This window comes from Biomphalaria glabrata, chromosome 4, assembly GCF_947242115.1.
Source record: "Biomphalaria glabrata chromosome 4, xgBioGlab47.1, whole genome shotgun sequence".
Lineage (NCBI taxonomy): Eukaryota > Metazoa > Mollusca > Gastropoda > Planorbidae > Biomphalaria > Biomphalaria glabrata.
This window is the reverse complement of record NC_074714.1, coordinates 25,177,468-25,189,596: the sequence shown is the minus strand read 5'-3', so window position 1 is coordinate 25,189,596 and position 12,129 is coordinate 25,177,468. Positions and strand designations below refer to the sequence as shown.

The window sequence follows — 12,129 nt, the reverse complement described above, 5'->3', positions numbered from 1 at the left end:
GCTTATTACAAATTTAATTACATGACTGATACAAACTAATTGATAAACTTAATATAAGCTTTTTTTTTTTTTTTTTTTTTTTTTTTTTTTTTTTTTTTTTTTTTATTTTCTTACAATCTGCTATTCTAATTAGATATAAATAGGATGGTCTTAACATCATTAAGAAGATGTTTTGTATCAATTATTGTTTTAATATTGTAAACAGGTTCATTAGAACTGGACAAGCCTCCTCCTAGTCTGACTAATCATAAATCAGAAAGTGAGTATAATGTTCTTTGTTTTGTTTTTCCTAAACTGTAGTGAGTTGTTTTTTGTTGTTTGTTTGTTTTTTTTTTGTGGGGGAAGGGGGGGTATTATTTTATTGTACATATGAGGGTAAATTACATCTTTGTAAATCCTACTTTCTCAAATTCAAATAAACCAATGGTCAAGCTTGTTAATATTTTGAAAGCCATGACAACTTCCTCAGATTCTTTTTATAGCCTTAAAAGCAATGAATAATGCTTTGTTTTTGTTTCAGAGCGACGACTTACACATAACCAATCGTCTTTCTCAAATCACACAGAAAAAAAACTTGCCACTGAGGTTTTGTCTAATCTGGCCAATGATGTCGTGAGAGAATCATTTGGTCAGAGGCGACCTAGCTCCACATCTAGTTCACCTGCAGTAAAAATGTTTAGCTCAAACTCATCCAATGCCAGTGGTATCTCATATACACTGGGCAATATAGGAGCTGGCAATCCAGCTATAGCAGCAGCTGCTTCACAAGCCATAGCTGCAACACAACAGGTCAGTTGTTAAATTTGTTAGTGTTACCTTTGTCAGTGACTTTTAGGGATTATCTACTGGATAAAAATCAATGTGTATACTGTATTTCCTAACCCATTGTAATGCTGGATATTTTGAAGTGGCTTCTAACTTTGTTACGGTAGAGAAAATAAGTACATAGGTGATAATCCATTAAGTTACTTTCTTATGAAATGCAATTTATTAAATGTAAAAGAAAAGGGCTGGGGGGATAAAAATAGTGGAGAAAGCAATAATAATGGCTTGGTTCTCATCACTCTGACTGTTGTCGACAGATTGTGATTTATTGTTACTGTTTCTTGTCTGATCCTTGTTCTTCAGTCTTGCATGCTTCAGCATCAGGCACATCAAGCTTCTTACAGTGATGGGAATTGTCAGAAAATTTTCGGAATTCAGAAAATTTCTTCTGATCAATTTTTCTAACAAAAAGTACTACATTTTCCCGACATTTTTTTTTACCATGTAGTTTTTATTTGTTTTAGTTTTTTACTTTTTCTTAATAACTGGCATTTTATCTAAACTAAATGCAAAGTTAAAAACTAAGTGCTATTTATGGCAAAAATTGATTTGTAATTAAAGGGCAGGGATTAAAGTGTCCAGATTTCTATTATGATTACTAAATAGTGTAGTGCTCCTTAAAAATGTGCCTTAGCACCAAGACATTTTAAAACATCCAAGAGCTAGGGTAATGTCAAGGGAACATTTGTGGATCATTTGTGTTTATTTGGCTGTGTTGTTGCATTTTCCAAAACATTGTCCTCCAATCTTCTTATTCATCTGTAGCAAGTGAAGGTGAATAGTGAAAAGTAAATGGCTTTAGGTATAAGACTTACACATCTTTATCCAATGGTGGAAATTAGAATGAATACATTCATATAAGACTTGCACATCTTTATCCAATGATGGAAATTAGAATGAATACATTCATATAAGACTTACACATATTTATCCAATGATGGAAAGTAGAATGAATACATTCATGTAAGACTTACACATCTTTATCCAATGATGGAAATTAGAATGAATACATTCAAAGAAATAGAACACATTGAAAAATACTGTAAAGATAATTTTTTATTATTAAATGTAAAAAAAAACAAAGAAATGATAATCGATTTTCGTAAGGACAAGAAGGAAAATGATATTGTTTCTGTAGCTGGAGAGACTATTGAAATTGTGCAAACCTTTAAATACCTGGATACTATCCTAGACAATAAACTAAATTTTACTGCAAATACTGATTATATCAGCAAAAAAGGGCAGCAAAGATTACGACTACTAAGAAAACTGTCCTCGTTTAATGTTAGCGAAAAGGCCTTGGCTATGTTTTATCACGCTCACATCTGCAATATTTTAAGTTTCAATATCACTGCCTGGTATGGCAATCTGAGCATTAAAAATAAAAATAAACTTTATAGAATCCTAAATGCTGCTGGCAAAATCATTGGCAAAAAACAAACCCCATTTGGGCAGTTGTTTGAGACAAACATCTCTAAAAAAACTAACAAGATCTTCGAAATAAAGAATCACCCTTTGTGTCAGGATTTTGTGATTTTACCATCACAAAAGAGATACAAGACACAGATAGCAAAGACAAACAGACACAAACACTCTTTTGTTCCCCTGGCAATCAAATCATTAAATAAGAACAATCTGGTATAAACTTTGTCACATGTAAATTATGAGTGAGTCTGGTGTGAATGTACACTTTGGTTTCTTATAGTTATAATGTTTTTTGTTTGGTGTAATGCACAAATTGTAAGACAAATTTCCTTACGGATAATAAAGATTATTATTATTATTATTATTATATAAGACTTACACATCTTTATCCAATGATGGAAATTATAATGAATACATTCATATAAGACTTGCACATCTTTATCCAATGATGGAAATTAGAATGAATACATTTATATAAGACTTGCACATCTTTATCCAAATTTGTTTTTGTCATTAGTTATCTCAGGGTCGTCGTACATCTAGTATGAAAGCCAGCTATGACCTTATGAGCAAGAACCCAGCAGTTTTACCTAAAGATATCAGTTTAAATGTTACACAGTCTGCCCCCACTACTCCAGAGCCAAGATCTCAAAGAACAAAAAAGTAGGCTTTTTTGTTTGACATTAGATTCAGATTTTTTTCATTTTTCAAACCAATCATTTTTACATAAACTTGCAAAATATAATATACTCATTTTAAAATGGATGAATGCATTGCTACAATTTTTGTTCTATTAAAAAAAAATTCAAAGTATGTAGTTACCCAATTGAATGAAAAACTGATGAAAAATTTGTGTTAATTTTTTTAGACAAACCACTAAAGCAGCAGCATTAGCTGCGGCCCAGCAACAACATTCCACAACAAGCGCTAATGCATCCCAGCCATCTACCCCTCGGGTAACAGAAACGGAAGAAATGTCCACAGATGTACAGGTGGATGAATGGACTGCTGATCCTAATGAGCCAAGATATTGTCTATGTAACCAGGTGTCTTATGGTGAAATGGTTGGATGTGATAATAATGATGTAAGCTATTCTTTAGCACATTTCAAAACCAATAAGTTTATGTTATGCTTTAGTGGGTGGTCATCTCTGAAGCAAGGATAAAGCATCAAATTGATTGTTAAAAATCTTAGTGAAGCTCAGTTTTTGTGACCAGTAACTTTTTGTAACAACATATTTTAAAGTTCTTAATTAACTAGCTTATGAATTACAATAATGCAGTCTTGTATTTGAGAGTTGGTTTTTAAAAGGTTAGTTGATTAAGATAATAATGAGCTTTGAGACTTCTTCATTTAGTATAGAAATAGCTTATGAACTGTTTGAATAAAAAGAAGGTAGCTTTCTTTGAAGAAAATCTTAAAACTATAAAGCTGAGTTCCATTTTTTTGAAAAACCAAATCGTGATTAAGCAGACCTAGATCAACATGGTGTTGAGAGGTTACTTTCGTTGAAAAGGTTGTGAGGCTGATATGACTTGAGATGCTGTTAATTTTAAATATAGTAAGTCACAAATCCTGAGTATAAGTATAAATAACACTCACAACAGAAATAAGATGCCCTTGTTAAATAAAACAATGATTTATTCAAATAAGAAGGGCACTATCGCTTTTGGGAATTTCTAAATGTAAGGCCTGATTGATTCAAGAGTTAAATAAATTAATAGTCAGGAAAATTTTGCGCATCGTCTTCTAAGTCTAGATCTAAAGGTCTATCATTGGAATAGTATAAAGTGTAGTAGATCTATACATGCGCTTAAACAAGATTTGTTCTCAGGGGGGAATGGGGCGGGGCTATCTAACATTCATTAGTTATTGAATAGGGCGGGGTTATCTAACATTCATTAGTTATTGAATAGGGCGGGGTTATCTAACATTCATTAGTTATTGAATAGGGCGGGGTTATCTAACATTCATTAGTTATTGAATAGGGCGGGGTTATCTAACATTCATTAGTTATTAAGAGGGAAAAAAATATAAAAAAACATGGTGTAGTCAACCGTAGTGTACAGATCATGGGCGTAGCCGGGGGGTTGATGCCCACACACACACACAGGAGGGGGGGGGAACGGAATTCAGTGACTGATTTTTTGCATTCATTTTGTTTATTTTAGGTGAGATTTTAATACTAAATCATCACTTACCACAGCACAGCCAGGAGGTTTTGAGTTTAAAACCCCCTACCAGGAAGTTTTGAGATTAAAAAAGAACCCTATCAGGTGGTTTTGAGTTTAAAACCCCCTACCAGGGATTTTGCAGTTCAATCCCCCTCTTCTGTAAACAAAACTAAAAAAAATGGCAAACGACAATCCCCAAATTCCAAGAAAACAGCTAAGGAAGATTTTGACTTTAAAACCCCCTCCAAAAATTACGATAAACCCCATCTCAATTTAAAAAAAGCAAATTACACACTCAAAATTCTATGAGCGTAGCCAAAGGGATTTTGAGTTTAAAACCCCCTGCCAGCGGGGTTTGAAGCTGAAAAATACCTCTTCAATATTAAAAAAAAAAAGCAAATTACGCACTAAAAATGCTATGAGCGTAGCCATAGGGGGTTTTGAGTTTTAATCTTCCTTCAGAGGGTTTTGATGCTAAAAAAATTCCTCTTCAATATAAAAAAAGCAAATTACACACTAAAATTCTTTGAGCATAGCTAAGCTAATGAGGGGTTTTGAGTTTAAATCCCCCTCCTCCAGATGGCTTTTTTTTTAATTTGAAACCCCTCCAGATTGTTTTGAGTTTAAAATTCCCCTACAGAGCGTTTTGAGTTGAAAACCTCTCTCTTCAATATTATTCTAAAGCAAACTACAGTCACCAAAATCTATGACCGTAGCTAAATGGGGTTTTGAATTAAAAAACACAAAAAAAAAAAACTCCAGAGATTTTTTAGGTTAAAACCCCTCAATAGATGATTTGACGATAAAACTTCCCTTTTCGATATAAAATCTAAAGCGAAATACAGACATGTAATTCCAAGAGCGTAGTCAAGAGAGGTTACAAATTTCTACCAGTGGCTGGGCTCCATTAATAAAGTGTTAATAGTCATCTGCCGAAATTGAAAAACACTAAATGTGGCTCAACAAAGATGGCTAAGACAGATTTTAGGAGTCAGTTATAGAGATCGGGTCTAAATCAAGAAATCATATGCCGAACTGGGAGTCGAACCCTTAGTAAGGTTGTGACAGAGCGTCCCATGAGGTTTTGCGGGACATGTTCTCCGACAAAATGAATTAAGCATAATAAGAGTTGCAATGACATACTAGTACAACTTGGCGCCACACTTTTATTGAGATCCTCAGAACAGGTGGGAAGAGGCTTCGGACATTGCCAGTGACAGATTTTTGTGGAAACAGCTTGCCGGCAAATGCGCCGAATGGCGTGGGAGGGTCTAAGTCAGTAAGAATAGCACATTAGGTTTTTGAAATAAAACTTTTTAATAGCAAGATAATGCACTGTAGATGCCTCAGAATATGCATTTTGTTGGCTTTCAATACCAGAAATAGTGCTTGGCGGCGGGGCTGTGAGCTCCTCCAGACCCCCTTGCTAGCAAGGGCGGGGAGTCTAGAAGTTTTCCACTAATTCCATGAGGAACTTATTCCAGTGCACAATAAACGTCTTCCGAAAGGGTCAGAGTGTAATAAAAATTAATTATGTACACACACACACACATATTTTTTTTTTTTTTCGCGGGGTACCTGTTCTGCCACTGGATTCAGGTGGCAAGGGGTGAGAGTGTGAGGCTTATGCAGTGCAAATCTCCCTCACATTAATACATTTTTATCATGCAAGCCACATTCTCATCTCCCATGTTCATCAATCAAAAAGCAAATGGCAAAATGGCAGGTGTGGATACACTGGCAGCCATAGCTACAAACCTAAACGTAGGCGACCCAGACCATGTGGTCGCTTGCCAGTGACTGGGATAGCACTGGAACTCTGCAGCTGTCTGAGCGTCTAAGCAGCCCTTTTTAGGAATGCACTGCTTACCTCCCAAGCATGAGGAAGAGGCTACAAAAGGTGCCCTAAACATTGCCTGTCCCCCATGACCCTGGCCAGTCTCCCGCAACTGGCTGGGATCCCACTAATGCGAGAGAAACAAATCAAACACAAACCTCAAGAAAAAACAAATCAAAACACATGAACTCACACTCTGCGCCTGGAATGTTGCACTCTACTTGACCGTGCTGAATCAAACTACCATGAACATCGTACTGTTCTTGTGGCAAGAGAATGTAGATATTGCTGCCTTGAGTGAAACGCAACTTGCAGAAGAAGGACAGATAACAGAAGTGGCGCAGGCTACACGTTCTTCTGGATTGGCAAAAATAGCTTTCCAACTTGAACAGTATCAATGCGACAGTAAAAAGGTCCCAACATCAATGGGCGGGACATGTAGTCCGCATACCAGACTATCGCCTTCCCAAACGACTTCTGTATGGGGAGTTGTGTGCAGGAAAGCGCTCCCTGGGAGGCCAATACAAGCGCTACAAAGACACTCTCAAGAGCTCCTTCAAGGAATGCAATATCGACATTCACGGCTGGGAAGCACTAGCTCTCGATCGCTTCTCATGGTGTAAAGCTGTGAGTCTCAAGATTTGAAGCAAGAAGAGTGGCCAGGGTGAAAGAGCGCCGAACCAATAAAAAGCTGAGAGAAGAAGCAGGCCTATCTGCAACTGACCCAACCCACCAATGCCACGTATGCGGCCGGCTTTTTAAAGCAAGGATAGGACTTTAAAGTCATCTTGAGTCCATAGGAAATGAGAAATGTGCTCATCTTTGGCCACAAAGGAGGATATATATATATATATATGTCCATATAATGAAAGTGCCAATAAATATTACAACAATGATTCTGTCCTAATGGATTGAGATGTAGTTTCATCAAGCTGATGGTGCCAAAGAACCTGCTTTACCTAAAAAATGTTTATTTTTTAATTTCTTTTTTATATTCAATGTATAGTTAAATTAAATTATAGTTAAAAAGAACGAGTTTGATACCCTGCCTGACCTTTAAAAAATTCAATTTATAATTTCTTTTTAGCAGCCCCCGTAAGGGGAAAAAGCCGCTATTAGGTTTGTGCAAAATGTCCGTCTGTCACACTCAGATCTCGAAAGCTAGAAAAGATTTGAAAAATATTATTTCACCATTAAATGCGGCTTGAAAAGTTTAGGTGCATCAGCTACTTTTGGTTTTCTAAAAGCAAACCGTTTAATTTATAAAATTAATTATGCAAGCGATTTTTTCATAAAAATACACCAATTCTAAAACAATAACGTAAATGTAAGGGAGGCAATGTATGCTAACAAAGATGGACAACTTTTGTGTATTTTCAGTATCACTAAGTCAAATATTTTTATAAAATGTACTAGAAATGTTTACAACAAATATAAATATTAATTAAAGGTGTTTTTTCTGGTCAACTAGCTGCTAAAATTAAAAGAAAACATTTCTGTTTGTTTATAAAGGCTAAGAATGCACTTTGTATGTAAATATCATGCACATTTTTTAAAATGGACTTTTTATGCAGGACTTTCGTGTAGTAGCGTAAAGCCCAGCCTTGACATGGTGCTAAACTAATTTCTTGAACTTTTTAAAAAAATCAGATTTTATTTATTTTTTGTTTAGTGCCCTCATCAGAATAAAAAAGGTTTAATTTTGTGCGTTTTGTCTGTCGGTAGGTCTGTCCGTCACGATTAGATAAAAAAAAAAAAACTCTAAAAGCTATTGAAAATCTGATTTACCCTTTAATGTTCCTCCCGTAACATCTCAATAGTTTTAAGTATCTAAAATTGATTGTTCTGGATTTTTTTTGTGCAATACTAATCAACTCCAACAAATGTTTGTTTACATTCAATTTCCATGCTTAAACGTTGCAAAAACACATTATCAATAATATGTTGTTCCGTTTTTTATGTAAATAGCATATTAATGCTAAATCAAAATCTCTATACTGACTTATATTTCATTAAGTGTAAAAATGTTCCGGATATTGTTTTATAAAAAATGAATTATGCCTAATGATTGTTTGAAATGGCATAATTGACTAATATTACACGTATATTATTTGACAATGCGTCACTATAATTTGATTATCGATATCAAATTGTTCCGTATTTTCATCTTTAAACAAATTTTTTAAATATCGACAATAGGTTGTTCAGGGCTTTTTAAAAAAAGTAATTTACTAGAATTGATTACTGAAAATCACTTTTTAGACATTTAATTTTCTTGCTGAAACATAACATAAAAGTTTTGTAATCGATAAAGAATGTTCCGGATTTTGTTTTGAAAAGAAATCGACTTACATTACTTACATTTTCTTACAAATCGTCGCCAGAAATTTCCGAATTTATTTAAAATCTACTAACGCCAAATAACTCCCTCTTCTAATTAATAAACAAATAATCTTCTCATTTACGAAATAATGTTATTCCGGATTTTTATGAAAAATATTTTAAGTCACTTCTCTCTTACAGTACAATTAATTTTCTACCTAAAACATAAAAAAAATCTAATTATCGTTAATATTATGTTCCGATTTTTAAAGAAAACAACATCCAAACACCAAAGTATGGTATGAATATCTCTCCACAAGGCTGTAGTTCTTCTTATTTTTATACGAGACCATCCAACAAATTTAATTAACGGTATTACATTTATCTGGAATTCTCTTTTTCTTTTACTATTTATACAAATATCCGGAACAATCTATTATATAAACTTAAATCAATTGTGTTCATACCTAAAATTATTGCGATGTTTTGAAACGTAAAATAAAGGTTAATCAATTTTTAATAGCTTTTAGTTGTTGTTGTTTTTTTATATTAAGATAACGGACAAACCGACTGACAGACAAAAACGCAAAAACAATGCGGCTTTGGTCCTCTTTTAATAAATTCTATTAGAACTCAGTGCACCAATGTCTATGAACCCCTCGTTAAATATCTCGTGTAAATAAAGACATTTTTTTATGATACCGGTACTAGCCTATTGTGAGGTAATGGAATTTTATTTCTTTGACGTCATATGAATGGACTTTTTAAATGTAATGCTAAAAGAACGCACTCTGTGCACCAATGTCTATTAACCCTCGAAAAATTGCTCGTATTGATGAAAAATATTTTAGTCTAACTAAGCCTTGTGACAGTGTGTTTTTTTCCTTTGACGTCACTTGGAATGAATTTTTTAAATGAAATGCTAAAAGAACGCACTCGGTGCACCAATGTCTATAAACACTCAATAAATGGCTTGTATTGATGAAGGCGATTTTTAGTCTAGCTAGGCCGTGTGACGTAGTGTTTTTTTTTTCCTTTGACGTCATATGGAATGAATTCTTTATAGGAAATGCTAAAAGAACACACTCGGTGCACCAATGTCTATGAACACTCGATAAATTGCTCGCATTAATGAAGACGATTTTTAGTCTAGCTAGGCCGAGTGACGTAGTGTTTTTTTTTCCTTTGACGTCATATGGAATGAATTCTTTAAAGGAAATGCTTAAAGAACGCACTCGGTACACCAATGTCAATAAATGGCTCGTATTGATGAAGGTGTTTTTTTTAGTCTAGGCCGTGACGTAGTGTTGTTTTTTTTCCCTTTGACGTTATATGGAATTAATTCTTCAAATGAAATGAAAAAAGAACTCGGTATAGTAATGTTTATTAAGCCTCGTTATGTGACTCGCATTTAAAAAAGGAATGATATCTTGATTTAGATCTAATCTAGATTTTTTAAACTAGATCTAGATTTTTATTACAGTATATCTAGATCTGGATTTATATTCTAATTAAAATTATTTTAGAGTCTAGACCTAGAATTTCTAGATCTAGTTTAGACTAAAATAGACTAGATTAAGATGTAGAATTTCAGTTTCTAGACTTAAAGTGTAGATTTTGATTTCCAAACGTTTTGATAATATTGCAATGTTATAATATACTAAAACTAATATACTATTTTTAAATTTAATGTTGCATTCAGTCTATTGATAGATTATCTAGGGTATTTTTTTTTACACAAATCTTATCTAAATTACAGCTATATTATTCCAAGTTCATATTTTAGATCTAGATCTAGTAGATATAGATCTTAAGAGTGCTAAATCAGAAGTTTAATTTAGGTAGATCTACATCCTCATTCTAGTTCCATTGAAATAAAAATGCTGATGTCTCTGTTGATAGGCCTAACTGTGCTGAGACATCGAAGTAAAAGCACGATATATCTGTTCTTTTCTTTTTTTGTTTTTTAATTACAAATCAATGCTGAAAGATTATCTAAAATCGCTCGTCTGACATTGGCCTATTGTACATATCCGATAGATGTCATGCCGCAATGTGTAATATATCTCTTTATCAATAATAGGCTATTAGTTTATTATTAAGTTAAGAGCAATGCCTGGTCGTGCTGTTAGCATGCTGAACTAATTATCTCTACGGTCCCGGGTTGTTTGTTTGTTTTACATGTTTTGGATGTTCCTTCAGAGTTGAAGATAGTTTACTTCCTAGTCCAAACCTCCCGTAGGACGACGGGGGATGGGAGCATGCAGGGTTTTAACCAGGGACCATCGATAAATCTGAACGACAGTCCAGCATGCAGAAGGAACGACCAGGCAGGGTTCATACCCTGCTTGTTGCCATCCTCCATCGTCCAGCGAGAAGTTAATTATTTTAAACTTAGAAGGAACACCCGAAACATGTAAAACAAATAAAAAACATTTTTTACATTGGCAAATGAATCTTTGAAACATTATTACTTTTGACCATCAAAATTAAATAACCTCTTGAATATTCTTTGCGAATAGGCAGATCCGACAGGGATCCGACTTCGACAGGGGCCGCCTCTGAGTTTGTGTAACACAAACTCTCGTTGTAATCTTGTTATATTTAATTTTGGTTTAAGTTGTATAATGGAGGTATTGTCTTTTTTTTAAATGTTTTTTTAATATTATGATTCTCTAATCTCTTTTATATATTATGTTTTCAGTGCCCCATTGAATGGTTTCATTATGGATGCGTTGGATTATCTCAAGCACCTAAAGGAAAATGGTACTGCCCCCAATGTACAGCAGCAATGAAAAGACGAGGGCGCCGATAATATGGTGTAAATGTTTAGTGTTTATGTTAAAATATGATAATTAATTTTTAAACAAAAGTCTCTGGGTTTTTCAGATACTATATTCTATTAGTATCTTTAGATTACTGCATCTGATATGTTCTGTTATTATCCTAACCAGTATATCAAAAATTTCTTATTACAAATTTTGGTGCACTTGAAGTGTTACCAGATGTTGCCGACTTGTATTTCTTTTTTAAAAGCAACTGAAACAAGATAAAGTAAAAATCATAAACAAAATATTTTGGGGTTCTGTTAGAAATTAAAGTCCCAAAAATATTGTTTCATTCCCATGTTGTACTGATGTTAAAAATCTGGAACCCCCCCCCCCCCAATCATGTCAAGCTGATTTAAACATTTAACAAAGATTGACCTTTGAATTTACATTTATTTAAGTAGAATAATACTTCTGGAACAAATTCAATTGGCAAAAAGTGGTCACAATGTATTTTACTATTTCTATTATTGAAAAATGTTGAATGAAATATAGCTAGTGAAACTTTTTTTTAGGACTTTAGTTATAGTTTAATGCTGGTGCTAACTTCTGTTTTAAAGGTTGTCCATAAAAAAAAAGTGTATAGCCTACATGTATATAAATTAAATTTACTGTATACATAATCAGCGCTTGTATATGAAGTCATTCAAGTGATTGTATCATAGATATATTGTAATATAGATCTGTACATTTGTAAAATATATTTCTTTCTTCTGT

General features: G+C 33.7%; 1 protein-coding gene across 2 annotated transcripts in view; it reads left to right on the top strand.

Annotated features, from left to right (window-relative positions):
* The window catches only part of LOC106078920 (inhibitor of growth protein 3-like), a 23,109-nt gene extending 10,980 nt beyond the window's left edge, over positions 1-12,129 (top strand). For both annotated transcript variants that reach the window (XM_056026494.1, XM_056026493.1), the window contains 5 exons: positions 206-259; positions 521-789; positions 2,768-2,913; positions 3,119-3,335; positions 11,289-12,129. In XM_056026494.1, coding sequence (XP_055882469.1) covers positions 206-259; positions 521-789; positions 2,768-2,913; positions 3,119-3,335; positions 11,289-11,399 — 797 coding nt within the window. In that variant the 3' untranslated portion in view covers positions 11,400-12,129. The remainder of the gene's footprint in view (positions 1-205; positions 260-520; positions 790-2,767; positions 2,914-3,118; positions 3,336-11,288) is intronic.